This window comes from Kwoniella dendrophila, chromosome 2 (assembly GCF_036810415.1).
Source record: "Kwoniella dendrophila CBS 6074 chromosome 2, complete sequence".
NCBI classification, from domain to species: Eukaryota; Fungi; Basidiomycota; class Tremellomycetes; order Tremellales; family Cryptococcaceae; genus Kwoniella; species Kwoniella dendrophila.
This window is the reverse complement of record NC_089477.1, coordinates 995,503-1,011,863: the sequence shown is the minus strand read 5'-3', so window position 1 is coordinate 1,011,863 and position 16,361 is coordinate 995,503. Positions and strand designations below refer to the sequence as shown.

Genomic DNA, 16,361 nt, shown 5'->3' with positions numbered 1-16,361 from the left:
TACAAGTACAACTGGAGATCTGATCAGTCGTATATACAGATGATACATAGCATGATCAATCAATATGAAGCAGAATATTTACCTTGTGACGAACTGCTATGAGATCTGACTGTATGAAAGGATATCTACATGCACTATTCGTCTTATGAGCTGACGAGATCAGAGATCACTATTCATTAATTTCTCTTCTTCCGTTTTGAGATCTTCTTATCAATTTTTTCATTAGCTTTTTTCCATTTAACCATGTCTTCAAAATCAAACCAATCAAACCAATATTCTTTTTCAATAAATTCTTCTAAAGTCATAAAATCATAGTTTGAATTATATCCTCCTTCCTCCTCCTCAGATGAATCGGATTTGTCATTGGAATCACCGTCATTATAATTTTTGTACATATCACGTTCTTCAATTTCATTCCATAAACCTTTAATAAAAGATTCTTGATAACTATCTTGTGTATCTATAATGGATGATCTATATTTTTCAGGCCATTGTAAATTAGTACAACCACTATTGACTAAAATCAATTGACATTTGGGATTTTTCATAATTAAATCCCAAAGATATGGGAAATCTTGTCCATTCATACCTGTTGATCCCTGTGGTGTTTTTACGGTAGGATCATACATTATGAATAATCTCTTGAGCTTTGGATACGATTTTGATAATGAAAAACCTTTTCGAATGTAATGTTGGTCTTGGTAGTTCAGAACTGGAGAAATGATTAAGATGAGAGTTTCGATGTGTGACCAAATTTTCGAACAGATCTTATCTGGATTGAGGTAAATTGAAGCAGAAGGATCTTCAGAGTAAATGACTGTTTTAGGTTTCAGGTTCATGATGAGTGGACATGGGTTTTCGACTCCCTTTTTATGGAATTCCCTAAAAGAACCGGATTTTTTTTGAATATGAATCCGAAGAGTCTGTAAATTAGGTAAGCTAAGGCTTGTTGTATCTTTGATAAGCTCCGAACACCATTTGGCTGAATGAGTTTTGAGTTGAAAAATCTGTATCATTTCGAGATGTTTTTCTTGCCATACTGAAGTGTTGATATTTGAAATTGTGTTATCGTTTGACTGTTTGAAGGATGAAGGATCGAATTTAAAACACTTCCATAATAATGGAGTGGCGATTTCATTAAATTTCGTTGATACTTTACAACAAGCTAAAAGTGTTGTTCGATCATAACTTGATATAAATGAAAGTGATCTTTTGATCATTTCGTCGGAAAGTGTAACATTCGATTTAATCTTTTCTTTAGGATTCTTAGAAGTAGTAGCAGTAGTAGAAGAAACGGATCTTGATTTTTTGGCCTTCATATTATAATGTGATTTAGTGACTGATTTGAGGTTTGCTAGATTAGAAAGTGTTTGATATGGTTGATGTAAAGAATTTATTGATTGTTGAGATGGGACAAACGAGGGTTTTGGAGACGAGACAAGCTTTTAGTATAATATAGCCAAACAAATGAGAAAGCTAAAAGCTAAAAGAAAAAAGAAAAAAGAGATAACGAGATATTGTAAAAGTAAATGATTGAATTCTGCCAATCTTTGACTGTACCCTTATAAATTACTGTGTAAATCTATATGCCAAAAACATATGCTGCTTTTCGACTGATGATTGTGTTTGATTGACTGTCTGAAAATTGATTGATTGATTGATTTTGATGGTTGCTTTGGTGAGATACATCCACACATGATTGATCGCCACAGTAACTTTATATTTCTGATTGATGGTCACCAAGATACAGTATCAAATTGTTGTCAGTACAGTCTGGTAAGGAATCAGTGGCATAAAATCAAATGGACAAAGGCGATGAAAACATTGTTCATGAATAGCATATACATATTCCATAATCATTTCATTTATATATATAAACATTATTTATTTATTTGCTTCTTACCCAAAAAGACTAACTAACTCTATTTTCCCCTGCAAAACATTCCAAAAACACAACTCAATTTTGAGATAATAATAATACGGAAGAATAAAGAAAGAAACAAAAAACCGAAAGAAAAAGCTATAAAGATAATATTTTTATAGTTATGAATGAAGGAAGAAGTAGAGAAAAGAGTGGTTTTGATATGGAAAGTAATGTTACAGATGGATGTTATTTAATCTATCAACATGAGAAAAGAGCAATGTATTGTGTTGTACTGTAATGTGTGGTATGGCGATTGACGATGTGAGTGAATTATAAACAGATAATATATGAGAGATGAGAATATATGAGAGATGAGGGTGAATAGTGGGATGTATAAAGTATGATAGGATTTTATAAATTTAAGCTCTAGTTGGCATAGCACAACTATGTCTTAGGAAACCACAGAGAGTACCTAGAGGATTTTCTCTAGCACCTACACCAGGTGATGTTATCTTTGTTGTTCCAGGTCCAGATTGTAATTTTAATCCGCCTAATAACATTGACAATGAATCTTCATTACTATCATCTAAATCGTTTGAAACGACTTTCAATTTAGCTTTACCAGTTACGACAGCGGCTAATTTATCTGAATCTAGATTATTTGATCCAGTACCTTGGAAAGCTGAGAAGAATGAATTTGCTAATTTTGTTGAGATATGCGTTGAAGCTGCTGCTGCTACCGCGGCAGCCAAAGAAGGAGATACAGGTTCGTCTTTGACTTCAACAAAGAATTTAGGTCTCATATCACCTGATAAATTGGCTTTATCAGCTGCAGCTTCTCTAGCAAGTCTTGACCACATTTGCATTCTGTATGAATCCATTGATCGTAATGAGAATGGTGTATCTTCAGACCATGATGAGAATGTTTTAGATGTATCTTGACCATTACCTAATCCAGCAAGAACAGGTCCACGTGAAACTGGAACATCTTCATTGAGATGTGGATTGAGATTCATTCTTGGTAAATCAGCGAATGATCGTAATGGGGCCGGTGTAGAAGAAGTAGATGAGGAAGGGAGGACAAAATCAGGTGTGAACATGGTATGACAAATAGTTGGTCCACCTCCGAACATGTTGTCGTTTCCACCCCAAGATCCCTTGACTGATGCAGGTAAATCTTTTCGGGGGTTAAAGGTGTTGAGTGGAGTAGCACTTCTTCGGATAGTATTTGGTCCTGGACCAGCGGTGGCGTTGAGAGGTGGTGATGGAAGAGAAGGTGAGAATGCCAACGCGTTGACCATAGCTGGAGAAACGCTTGATTTGTTGGCAGATTCAGGATGAAGGATAGACATTGTACTAGCTTTCAATGCAGCTAATTCACGTCTGTGAGAAGAAAGAAAGGGGGAAAAGAATTGTCAACAGCAGTTCAATGAAGATTCCAAAGTAATTTGATTACATACCTTAAATCTTGGTTTTCCGTTCGGGAGTTTACTAATTCGGCTCTCATTTCGTCTATGACTACATCTCGATCAGTGATATGTGATTCAAGAGTACCGATGTAATCCTTTCTTCGAGTTCGGAAAGCTCTTGCACTGAGTTTATTTCTCAATTGTCTTTTCTCTTTTGATGATAATTTCTTGTATTCTTCAGGTGAAGGTCTCCAAGATTCATCATCATCAATTTCCTCGTCATCGTTTCTTACTACTGATGACATACCGCCACCTTTTTTACCACCTTTACCTTTACCAGCTGAAAAGATTGTATTGAGTGGTACAAGTCGATCGATCTTGGTATCGATGTCTTCGAAGCCTGAGCTGACAACGGAATCTTGTCTTGCAGATCGACTTGGACCAGCAGCGGCCATTTCATGAGGTTCAACTGATCGAAGAGGTTCATCAGCCTCTATAGGTGTTGTGGTGGAGGTTGTAGATTGTTTGACAGGTGATGAAATAGTTGAGGGAGCAGAGACAGGTACAGAAGGAGCAATAGTTGAAGATGAAGTAGAACCAAAAATCATCGAAGGTTGAATTGTGTTCGATACAGGGGCTACTGGGGATGGAGCTGACGTGCGTGGAGCAGGAATATCGAGACCATATGTTTGTTGATAATTCACCAAGTTGGCCATTAATTGTTGTAAAGCAGTTTGCTGTTCAACGGGTAAACCAGGGAAGTTATCAAGAGCGACTGTAGTTTGTGGTTGTAAGAGTGGTTGTGGTACTGGCATGGGTCTAGACTGAGTTACAGGTGATTGGGAATTGGATGCTTCACCAGATCCAAATTCGACTGATTCTTGTTTAACTTGTATGACGTCTTCCTGAGGAAGAGGGTTTGCTTTGAGCTCATTAGCAAATGAAAAATCTAATGGAAAATCCATTGATGCGTCTGTACCGAGGAAATCGAAGTTGTCTGGGTTGAATGTTATTGGTTCTCCATCTATTGGGAGTGATAGTGGTGAAGGTGTATAATTAGGTGAAGCAGTCGTGGGTGAATGTGTGTGTGACTGTGATGATGTGGTAGGAGAAGGAAAAATCAAGGAATCGATCAGTTTCCAATCATCTGGATTGTAAGGTGGTAAAGAAGAATGACTTACGCTAGTTTCTCCTGATGATTCGAATTCATCGAAATTGAATAATGACTCAAAGTTATCCATTCCTTTTTCTTGTGATAAAGCAAGAGTCATATCGATGTCGTCGTTGTTGGTGGATGCACTGAGGGTAGGTGAGAAGAGATTATTTGACATTTTTATTGTTGTACTGGTTTAGTAGTGATGTATTGATAAATGAGGACGATCAGAAGAGTATTTCCTCTAATATGTATGAAGGGATTGTCAGTTTAATTGATGATTATGGAGAGGATCGAGAAAGTAACAAATGAAGATATGTGTTGTGAAATAAAAGGAAGAAGGGAAATGGTGTGAATGAGAAAAGTTGGAGTAAACACAGCCACTCGCACAATCCTTTCGAAAGGAATTTGCTTAAATGATTGAATTGAGGAAAGGGTTGATTGTATACGATTCAAATAAGGGTATTTGGTGCGTACAAGTGTAACAACCCAACAAACAAGGGAGAACGGTTTGTGCGTCTTTGATATAAACTATCGATCCAACCAAAAATATGTACTACTAACCTTATCGATCACAGTCAACTATTCCCACAGTCTATCTTCTTTCTTTCAGTAATGGATAATTACCTGATCCGCTATGAAGTAATTCTTATCGCCACTATCGCTTCTGTCTTTGAATGTATGATTCTGGTATTGTGTTATGTGAAGTGTATGTATCGATAATTGCACAATGGTATCGCTAGCTAGTATTCAATATGTATAGTGAAAGGATTATTGTTGTATGATAAGAAAGATAAGTAAAATGATGAGAGACAAGGATGATATCTCAAAATCGATTCACAGCATGTGTAATCATATAATGCATGACGTTCAGCATACGGCCAAGCTATTTTTGTTTTGGTAATCAAAGAATCAGACCATCCTATTCAAAAAAATCTAGAATCTACCCTGTACCTGTATGTTTATGGTAAGTCACGGTGGAAGTTCGGTCATCGAACTCCATCCCTCTCTGCCTTATTCAATTGAATTACCTAAACAAAAAGTATGCCCGAAGGCCGTTTTCTCGTATCATCCAAGAGCTTTATTTCGATCATACCATCCACGCAGACAGATATAAGTTACAAAGGAAATTTCAATCATGTCGTGCTGTCTTGTTTTACGTTACTTCTTGATCGATTTATGCATCGGAAGAGAGAACTGGTCATCTTGAATATATAAAAGACAGAAAAAGGAGTACCTGTTCGGAGTTGATATTAGATTTCCGTATACTTTTGCCACCACGGCACACCATAGTTATAAACGCTTGGTAATCGTCCGGGCAAGCAATCAAAACAAAAATCAATTTTGAGCCGGAAGGTTCACGATAGCGAGTTGACTGGATCGGCGCAGGCAATCGATATATTAGAGGGAGGACGATTTAAGGGCGATCAGAGATAGATCGTTACGTAACTATATTTGATGGAAGAAAGATGTGAGATAACACAGAGCAGGTTTGGTAAGATAAGGTATAGGTAGTGAGGTAAAGTCGCTATACAGACCAAATCGTTATATAATCGTCAGTCCCAGTTTTCCACTACGGATCGAAGATAACAAACAGTTTTACCTGTCGGTATCATGGTAATCTACCTCAGTAACCTTCACTAATATCATCCGCTAATTTCACTATTGTATTCGCGATATCAGGATCTTTACGGTCTTTCTGTATCTTCGCATGAACAATCTTCCAGCTTTCACTATCTTTTTGTACACCATCAAACTTGCCATCACGTATGACACCATAATCAGGTGGACCAGTATGAGCGGTATAACCTTTTATCTCTATGCTTTGATTGTCGGTCATTAGGTTTCCTCGCCGCTGTTGAAATGCCGAACGGGGCTCTATAGATTGCTATTTGAGTGACAAACAGATTTTCACCACAAATCACGCCACACGGGCTTATCTAAAGTTATGGATGACCAAAAATTTACAATAGCACAGGGCGTTGGAGTGGTTGAAAAGGAACGGATAGATATTCAGAAGATCGCAAGGAAGCGACCCTCATTCAGTATGTGAGATCAGTTAGATGTTTCACCAAAGCAACGATTGTCTGGATTGCGACTAGCTGCCGTGAAACAAATAGTCGATTGAGTACGTCAACCATAATAGTGGTATGGTCCTGCTTACACAATGTCCTTGAAAGTTCCTCACCCGCCTCACCAACATACTGGTTCTTTTAACATGGAGTTACTCATTGCTTACGAAGACCATATCATATGCATAGAATCAATATGGTATAGTCTTTTGGTAAACTTCCTGTTGAATATTTTTCTCGGATGAAAGAGATTATCGCGAGGTAGTTCCAAAAATCCCCTATATCCTGCGCTTTGTTCACATACCTCCTGTCTTGCACACAAAAGGGTAATCTGTCAGATTGGAAGTTTGTTTAATGGGCTTGTGCGCATCAAATGTTTTGCTTTCATTCCTAGCATTCAAGCGTATGAGCATAGCTTTAACAGTTCGTGGTCACTTGCCAATCAAACAACAACCAAACTTATACTCCACAACCTAATCAAAGATAAATTCTCAAATTTGGTTTCCTTCGAGATTTCTTACTTACTGCTTTTACTTCAAAAGACTTAAAAGTGAATATTTCGATATCATGTCCGTAAGTTACACATTCATTCACCCATGACCATTCATGTAGGTGCCACCAATTGATCTCTTGCATATAATGTAGTCAATCTCAAAGAGGAAGAAGCTCAGAAGCGTAGTATCCACCAACATCGAAGTGCAGCCAAGCGCACCTTGTCGAATCATCTCATTACCTCATGAACTCCTTCACATCATCTTCAATTTATTGGCAAACGATAGATCAACACTACTATCATGTATCAAGACCTGTAAAACTTTTTATCATGTCAGTGCACCTATACTTTGGACAACTCTTGAACTCAATCCATGGACAACAGAAAAGAATAGAGTGGTATACCATCGCAACAGAAAATTTTTAGGCGAACAAATGCATAAGCCGCCATACAATTCAACAACAGAATTGATGAAGAATGTCAAGACATTGGTTCTACACTATCATTATGATTCATGGTGTAAAGCTCACAATACGTCTTCTTTCCATTTACCCAATTTGAAAACTGTCGATTTACGTTATGATGGTAAAAAATCTTCCACCCAGAGGAAGGACTTTCACTTCAAAACGAAGAAAGAGCCAACACCATGTCATCGCTTAGCAGCTGTTAAACCCAAAAATGTGATTCTTAGGAAAGAAAGTGTTAGGGATGTTAACTTGAATTCCAATATACTCCCATTTTCTGCTTGGAACACTATTGAAAACTTGGTTATTTTGGCGCATGGAGACGGGGGCCCTGATTTCTCCCACTACCCGTGGGAAACAAGCAGGGCTGATAGGCCTGCTGAGTTTAAGAGTTTGAAGATGTTATTTGTCTTTGGGAACCTAGAAGAAGACCAACGCATCCTACAGAACTCCGTTCTTTGTATTTGAACAATCGTTACCTCAGAGATTTGATGATAAAAATGGAGGATATTCCGATAACCTTGGTCTTCAATCCTTACATTGAATCAAAACATCTCAACGCGCCCTTTCATGTGGTGAACAAACTCCACAATGACTTAATCAGGAGATTCAGATTGTCGCTCGTAAAGGACTTTTTCCTTTCATCAGGTGACAGATGGACAAGAGAAAGGTTAATAAAGAGGTTCAGATCATTTCATATAATGACAATTGAATCTTGGTTAGAAAAGAAACGTAAATGGCAAGATATCTTTCATGAAGACGAAATGGCACGATGGAGGGAAATAATAGAAACTCTAGATCGGTGATAGCAATCTTTTACAGCTAAAATTTCGTAATTATCAGATATTAGGACCCATCATAGCTTGTATATATATACGATTCTATACAATTAGGTTGTTCTCTCGATGGTCTGAACAGACATAATTGATGACAAAATCTTTGTGCTACAACCAAGGTTCTCCTAGCTTTTGGATAGAACATGTATGGAGGATCAAAGAACCATTACAGCTTCATATTATACTTTTGTCTTTTTAAGTGGTGGCTTGCTGCATCAAGTACATATTTCTTTTACCTGTAAAACCTTGTATGGAATGGTCTCATCAGTTGAAACTGATTTATGCAAAATTGAATGCGGGGTTAAAGTATTTTCTATGAGTTCGGATTTATCACTTTCCGTCTCTTTGGTGTCGTTTCATGGTAAAAGTCAAAAACTACTAATCCTTGTTCAAAAAAAAAAACGCTCGGATCATACGCCCAAACACTTTGTACCTTGTCAATACGCCAAAACGGTAAAATAAAAAACCTTTTGAGCTTTGGGCGCGTTTCAACTTGTTTCTTTTTCTTTTCTTTGTTTACCTTTTGTAAAACTCGTAAAAATTCCCTGAAAATATAATACCAATTCAGTCCGACAGAAGAGCAAGAAATCATTCGCGCTAATTTAGTTTTTGGTAAGATTGTTTTATCGAGAAATTAAGCATTTTTAGCATGGGATGGAATGTGTTTGCAATTCCAAGCTTTGACCCAAAGGATGGTACGAACAAACATTATTTTAGTGCGGAGAGGAGGAACTACAAGAGTGCGGAGTAAATTAGATTAGTCTGACAAAGACGATGATAAATCGGTCAACAACAACAATGTACTGTAGGTCTGTGTGTTAGTTGATAGTTATATCTCTGGGCGTAAGAGGTTTGTGCGTCATCATTATTCGGAAGCTTCTCCTCTTCGATCAAATACTGATCTTGGCTAAGCAGCTAGCTGTTCGAGTTATGTCAACGGCAGTAGACAATAGCGATTCTATACATCTATATTCAGCAATTAAAACACTTGACGACAACAAAACGAACGTGAATACAATCTGTAGCATTTTAGTCATTCCTTCATATTATAATCATTTACAAGCCTTCAGTTGTATATATAATATCGTACTACATCTAAAAATACATATCTTAGTGGTCAAAAAGGGGAAATTCGAAGAACACAAAAACAAAGTTGGAGGAATTTCATGGTTTACTGGGTTCAGTCAAAATTATAATAATTAGTATACAACAATATAATAAAGAGGCGCTCTTTTTCTGGTAAAATCAAGTAACCTTACCCTCCTCGAAGTAACCGTAAAAGACATACAGTAACTACAATTGAAGGAATTTAGAAACATAGCTTAAATTGAATATACGGTAACAAGTAGATCAAACAGTTTCTTCATCAACGATTTGGAAATCGGAATCGGTAATTACAACTTTTTGAAGGAAAAAATAGAAAAGGGCTTGAGCTGGTAGATCAGCTCAGTTTGTCAATTCATTGTTGGTTGTATGCTAAAAAAAGTAGTCATTCCCATAGACAATAGCTGGGAAATGATTTTCTAGGAAGGTTGATAGACAGTAAAACTTACATTGTCGTATGTTTCTCTTTTTGGTTTTGACCCCTCATTCGTGTGTCTTTACTTGTCTACAAGAGAAGCAAGTTCTGTGATAGCTGATATCCAAACCGCCTTCTTTCAACAGTGCCGTGCACTTTTGTCATTCAATCATTCCTGGTATTAGGCATTACGGAAAATAAGCAAAAGAACAGACAATATAGGTACAAGGATATAGCATCGCCTGATCAACACATCCTCAAAGGACCATCTGATCTCGGAGTAAATTGACCTCTCTAGGTCCTTTGGATTCAGCTATACAATCAAATCAGCGTATCACTGAACGTGACACGAATCATTCAACATGGAACCTGAAGCATCAACAAGTAATTCATCATCCTCTTCCTCTTCTTCACCTATAGAAACAATGATTTCATCTTCTTCACAAACTCAAGCTCAAACACAAGCGAAAAAAGGATTTTTATCAAGATTACGTCGTACACCTTCAACATCACCTTATACTCAACCAACACATGCAGCATCGACGTCAGCTGTAATATCGATAAATCAAGCTAATTCAAAAACTGCTTCATCAATTGAAAATAGAGTAGTAAAGAAAAATCAAGTTGGTGTACCTATTATGATGGGTATGAATAGATCTGAAGAAATATTCGGTCCTTCAACAAGTGTAAAACATGGTTTTGGTATTGAAGATGAATTGGAATGGGAAAGAGTTAGAACTTTACCTAGAGTCAGATTAGTCCCACCTCCTGAAGGTAAGCATTCCCTTCAAAAGAACTCCCAACCTCTACTGATGAGATTTCTGTTTACAGAACAAACCGAACCTATAATGTTATATCCACCGCCCCATATGGTAAGACCATCAACACCACCACCTATATTACCACATCCGTTTTTGTCTCCGCCATCATCACCCCCTACATCACCCCCTAGACTGAGTACTAGACCTGGATCACCACCTCAATCACCACCTAAACGACCGCAAAGTATATACTCCCAGTCACCCACATGGGCAGGTATGGCAGATGGTTTTGTATTACCACCTCCGAAATTCTCTAGAAATTCAACAGGTTGGTCATCAACTGCTTTTGGTGGTAACAATATCGTTATGCCTAAAAAGAGAGCAGAAGTCAATGAAGATAGAAGAAAAAGAATGAGTGCTGTTATTGGAAGTCCACCTAGATCACCTCCAGCAATAGTCGTCAGTGGAATGATGAGAAGTTTAGAAAGTCAAGAAGAAATCGCCGCCAACAAGCGAATGAGAGTGGACGAAGAAGTAAAAGTGGTTCAACCGATCAAGGAACATACGTTACCGAATATCATCGTAGATGGTTCAACCGACCTGACCAGTCCACCTATTGATATGGACATCGACCAAGTACCAATTGCTCCATCCATACCTGATATCAGTTCCCCCTCTTCCCCAATACTGTCGCTACCTGAAGCAGCTGCACCACCTCAATCTGAAACTGTACAACCGCAACCGCAACCGAAAGAAAAAGCGAAAATACCCGCATCACCTACTAAAACACCTGTTCCAAAGGCAGTTCGTCGATCGAGAGCTTTATCGTTATCAGCTGCCTTTTCATCCTCATCGTCTCTCAAAAGCAGTGAAGTACCGCCACTTCCAGATCTTCCTTCCAGACCACCAATCCGCAAACAAAAATCGCTTAAAAAGTTCTTTTTCAGTTCATCCACTCCACCGGACATAGTTATGGCGTCATCCTCAGCACCACCTTTACCTGATTTACCACTACAGGAAAGGAACGCTGTTAGCGAGAATGTTGCTACTAAGGAGGATAAAGAAAAGAGAGAAGATAAACCCTCAAAAGGAAAGAAAATCTTACAAAGAGCAAGATCTAAGCCATCTTTAAAAATAGATGTCAAAGTAGCCAAACCTTCTTCGTCTATTAGTCCATCACCAGCTACACCGGCATTGTCAACAGGTCGAACGGATATTTCAGTGTCTCAGGTGGAGACTCCTTCTTCTGCGCCAGCTAATCAACCAAGAGGTCTGAGTAAGAGATTCTCATTATCAAACATGTCTCAAGCTTTTAAAAAGAAATCACATTCCACTCCTGTTTCAGCAACTGCTTCTTCTGGATCTCCGATACCCATGGTACCTGATTTACCTGAAGTCTACAAAAAACAAAAAGATATCAAAGGCAAAGTACTGGAGTCCGCTGTGCCTATAAGTCCAAGAAAATCTAAGACTGTGGATTCAGCAGATACAACCAACGAGATTTTGACTCCAACTGGATTACCTAGAAGAAGCGATTCCTTAAAGGCTATACAATCCTTGACATTCACTCAAGAGGAAGAACCCACATCTCAGCAGCCGAACCTCGATGAAACAGTTTCACCTAGTATACTCACGGAGGAACCTCAATCTTTGTTACCGGCATTCGAAGTATCATCAGTATCTACATCAGCGACAGCATCAGGTTCACGATCGAGAGATCGATCTGATTCACCTGATTTATCAGTGAAATCAATATCAACGATTGATATTGATGATATAGATGCATCAACAGATATTGATGGTGATTTAGAAGATGAACAAGAATTAATTCATGCTCAATTAATGCATGTTTCACCTAGAACAAGAAGAGATCCAACACAATCTATATCTTTACAAGAATTCTTATCTTCACCACCAGGTAAAACTTCAAATGTCGTTATCGTTCCTACGAAAGGATTAAGAAGATCTGTAGAAGCTGTTGTAGTTTTAGGTAATCCTTCATTATACAATTTACAAAGTCCACCTTTTACTTCCGCTAGTGAACCAATACAAGAAGTAGAGAAGGAAGAAGAAGCTAATTCAAGTATCGAGATCCCAGACCAACATATGATATTAGAAAGAAGAGGTAGTGAGACTGAATCTGAAGAGACAATCTCTACTCCGATGGAAGATTATACTGAGACTTTCCCTTCTAATCCTAATCAAGTTTTAGAAAATGATGAAGAACCCACACCAAAAGCATCTTCATCAAGAATATCGCAACAAACAATCATTCAAAATGTATCAGCGAATGGAAATGGGATCGAAGATGGGAATAACGATTTTAATTTTGATTTACAATCTTTACCTAGTGATATAGTCTTAGTTGAAACTCCACCACAATTACCTAATGTACCATGTAACACAGAAGTTTCAACTTCAACAACGCAAAATACAAATACACCTAATACTTTAAAAAATAGATTCGTTTCACCTGAAGCTTTATTGAAAAGATTACATTCTTCAAGAAAACAACAACAACATCCAACACCATATCCTCATCATTCTAAAAAAGGATCAGGTTCTAACTCAACGAGAAATAAAGATAAAGATGAAAATAAAGAAAATACTCATAGAGAATCGATGATTTCATTTAAAGATATACCTTTACCACCTTTACCTATTTCAAGTGAATTAGATCAATTTTCAAGTTTGAAAAGAGAGATGCAATTAAGAAGTTTGAAATTTGAATCTTTAGGTTTAAATTTTCAAGAATGGAATGAAAGACAATTAGAAGACTTACTCGCTAATGCTTAATTCTATACACGACTGTTGAAACCGACACATCGTATATACCCAAATATGATACATTATACCAACCCAGAATAACATTATAGCTTTTGTTCACTTATATACCTGAAAAATAGTTGTAAATACATATATAACTCATAAACATTTTTGCTTACCTTATTTTCTTAACGAATCTCATTCAACGGACTACAGTGGACAATTTTATCTATCACATATCTTAATGACTTAATGGACAATGCATTTCTAGTAAAGCAGAAGGAACTATGAGTACAGAGCAGATCCCATCAACTCATTTGAATGAGCATATGAGCGTATGGTCACTTGAAATCACCACTTTGAAAGGCTTACATACAAGCAGTATACAGTAGCGGTGCTACATTTCCGTTCCGTTGTCTTATCTGTTTCATAGGAGAAAGGGGAAAAGGGGGATCGGTTGATTCGGCCGGGTATAGATAGTCAGCTGTTATGTAATATCAAGATTATGATTACTACATCGGGTAAAAGATAAGATTTGCCACTTCCGGTTATATGCGACACATCGTCATCGTGCTCACCATACACACAACCCCAGAATAGGAATAGTGTATTACATTTATACGGGCTGACCGGTTTTAGTGTACTACAACCATACAGTCAACTGATCAGACGAGATAGCACATCATCGCTATCTATCTACTATCTATCAATCATACTCATCACATTCTTCCTTTATACTTATCATCTCTATCTTTGTGACTCATTCATCTTCATACTCTTTCATCTCACAAACTCATATATCAACGTTGTATAACTCTTTCCTCAATTACATCTTCTTCCTTTTCGCTCTTTCTATATAGATCTAGCACTTAAATAGATAGTTTATCGCACAGGATGCGTTTCCAACCTGCTTCAATCTTATTATTACCTTTGGCACTTGCCACCCCAATCAATCCTTCTTCATCTGATCAAGATGTTCAATTAGCTCCATTAGCTGAAAATGGTGAACATATCGATGATGCTTATATCGTAGTCTTCAAAAAAGGTTTAGATGCTACTCAAATCGCTCTTCATCTTAGTGGTGTTGAACGAGATCATGGTGCAGACGTAAGTATTTACTTTCCTTTATCATTCAACTTGATTACTTTTGGGACAATGAGGACCTTTACGGTTATTCACTTAACCTATCAAACTATCATCCTGCTGTCTTACCCAAGCTTGGACTTCCTTATCCGTCGCAATTGCTCCATCTGCCCGTACTCTCACATCCACCTCCTCCTTCTTCCCAATCATTCTTGTCTCTTTATATTTCACCTTCTCTTCGTCCACCCATGCTAAACACAGCGCAACATGTAACTCATCTTATTTTCTGTCACTATAGCCTCTATACTCCTTCTCTTCCGATGGTGAAGTTGAAACTGGTGGTATTAAGCATGTCTACCAACCTCCTACTTCCGATAACGGATACTACGGTTATGGTAAGCTAGCCACCTTGTCATCTGCATCATGGGCTTCAGCTAACATATATTGTCAAATAGCCGGTAAATTCTCCGCCAACACCTTGAACACCATCCGATCTTCACCTGAAGTCGCCTATGTTGAAAGAGATCAAATTATGAGAACTCAAGATATACCTCAAGGTGTCGATGACTGGTTCGGATCATCATCCGCTGAAGATTCATATCCAGGCGAAGAACTTGCTTCAGAAAGTATTTCAACTGAAAAAGGTGCACCATGGGGTTTAGCTAGAATTTCACATCGAAAAGAATTGAAACTTTCTACATTCACCGAATACCACTACGATTCACACGGTGGTGATGGTGTTACTGCCTATGTCATTGATACAGGTATCAACATTGATCATGTTGAATTTGAAGGTAGAGCTAAATGGGGTAAAACAATTCCTAAAAATGATGTAGATAAAGATGGTAACGGTCACGGTACCCATTGTGCCGGTACCGTAGGTTCAAGAAAATATGGTGTTGCCAAAAATGCAAAATTAGTTGCTGTCAAAGTTCTCGGTTCAAATGGTTCTGGTTCAATGTCTGATGTTGTTGCCGGTGTCTTGTAAGTCAATCGCCAAACATACATGCCGTTTTGCTCAATACTGATATGCTTGACTCATTATAGATGGGCTGCTGAAGCTGCCGCTGCCGAGGCTGACGCCGCTGCTAAAGAACTCAAAGCTACCGGAAAGACCAAGTACAAGGGTTCAGTTGCCAACATGTCTCTTGGTGGTGGTAAAGCTAAATCTCTCGATGACGCTGTCAACGCTGCCGTCGATGCCGGTCTTCACTTCGCTGTCGCTGCCGGAAAGTAAGTTGACGTTTGTGCCATTTTTTGCCAAGACTTCAACTGACATAACCTTTTGATAGTGACAACAAAGACGCTTGTAACTACTCTCCCGCTGCGGCTGAGAAAGCCGTAACCGTTGGTGCTTCAACCCTTGGTGACGAACGAGCCTACTTCTCTAACCACGGTAAATGTGTCGATATCTTCGCCCCTGGTCTCAACATTTTCTCAACTTGGATTGGTGGAAACCAAACTACCAACACCATTTCAGGTACTTCAATGGCTTCTCCACACATTTGTGGTTTACTTGCCTACTTAGTATCTATTCACGGTACCGAAACTTTCAACTTATACGACACCTCCGCTTCAGCTACCGGAGTATATGCCAAAGCTTACTCTTTGTTACCTAAACTCGCTCAAGCCGTTTTACCTACACCTGAATTCGAGATTGAAGTTGCTCCAGTACCATCAAAAGATAAATTGACTCCAGCTAAATTGAAGAAGGCTTTAATCGGTTTAGCTTCAGCTGGTAGACTTACCGATCTCCCAACTGGCTCACCAAACTTACTCGCTTACAACAACGCTACTACTCACAAATAAGCTGTAGTCGTGCGAGCTCCAGTTAGATTTCATAACGGATAAGGTTTACAATATACCTCACATACACATAATTTAGCATTCTTCCTTTTTCCTGCTTTATTAGAATCTTTTCAGATGTAAGCATTAATTCAG

At 38.1% G+C, this 16,361-nt stretch overlaps 4 protein-coding genes across 4 annotated transcripts; 2 read left to right on the top strand and 2 right to left on the bottom strand.

The window, feature by feature from the left end:
• Positions 1-176: 176 nt before the first annotated feature.
• Positions 177-1,319, bottom strand: L201_001786 (uncharacterized protein; the record flags this gene model as incomplete). The annotated part of the gene is made up of 1 exon (XM_066217573.1): positions 177-1,319. One exon carries the CDS (start codon positions 1,317-1,319, stop codon positions 177-179), a length of 1,143 nt encoding a protein of 380 aa, XP_066073670.1.
• A 964-nt stretch (positions 1,320-2,283) lies between these two features.
• L201_001785 (uncharacterized protein) lies at positions 2,284-4,604 on the bottom strand (the record flags this gene model as incomplete). Its single annotated transcript, XM_066217572.1, has 3 exons — positions 2,284-3,247; positions 3,325-4,364; positions 4,455-4,604. 3 exons carry the CDS (start codon positions 4,602-4,604, stop codon positions 2,284-2,286), a joined length of 2,154 nt encoding a protein of 717 aa, XP_066073669.1.
• A 5,568-nt stretch (positions 4,605-10,172) lies between these two features.
• Positions 10,173-13,367, top strand: L201_001784 (uncharacterized protein; the record flags this gene model as incomplete). Its single annotated transcript, XM_066217571.1, has 2 exons — positions 10,173-10,584; positions 10,642-13,367. The coding sequence occupies 2 exons, from the start codon at positions 10,173-10,175 to the stop codon at positions 13,365-13,367; spliced, it is 3,138 nt and encodes a 1,045-aa protein (XP_066073668.1).
• Positions 13,368-14,231: 864 nt separating this feature from the next.
• On the top strand, positions 14,232-16,229 carry L201_001783 (uncharacterized protein; the record flags this gene model as incomplete). Its single annotated transcript, XM_066217570.1, has 5 exons — positions 14,232-14,444; positions 14,719-14,815; positions 14,876-15,404; positions 15,468-15,653; positions 15,713-16,229. The coding sequence occupies 5 exons, from the start codon at positions 14,232-14,234 to the stop codon at positions 16,227-16,229; spliced, it is 1,542 nt and encodes a 513-aa protein (XP_066073667.1).
• Positions 16,230-16,361: the final 132 nt, after the last annotated feature.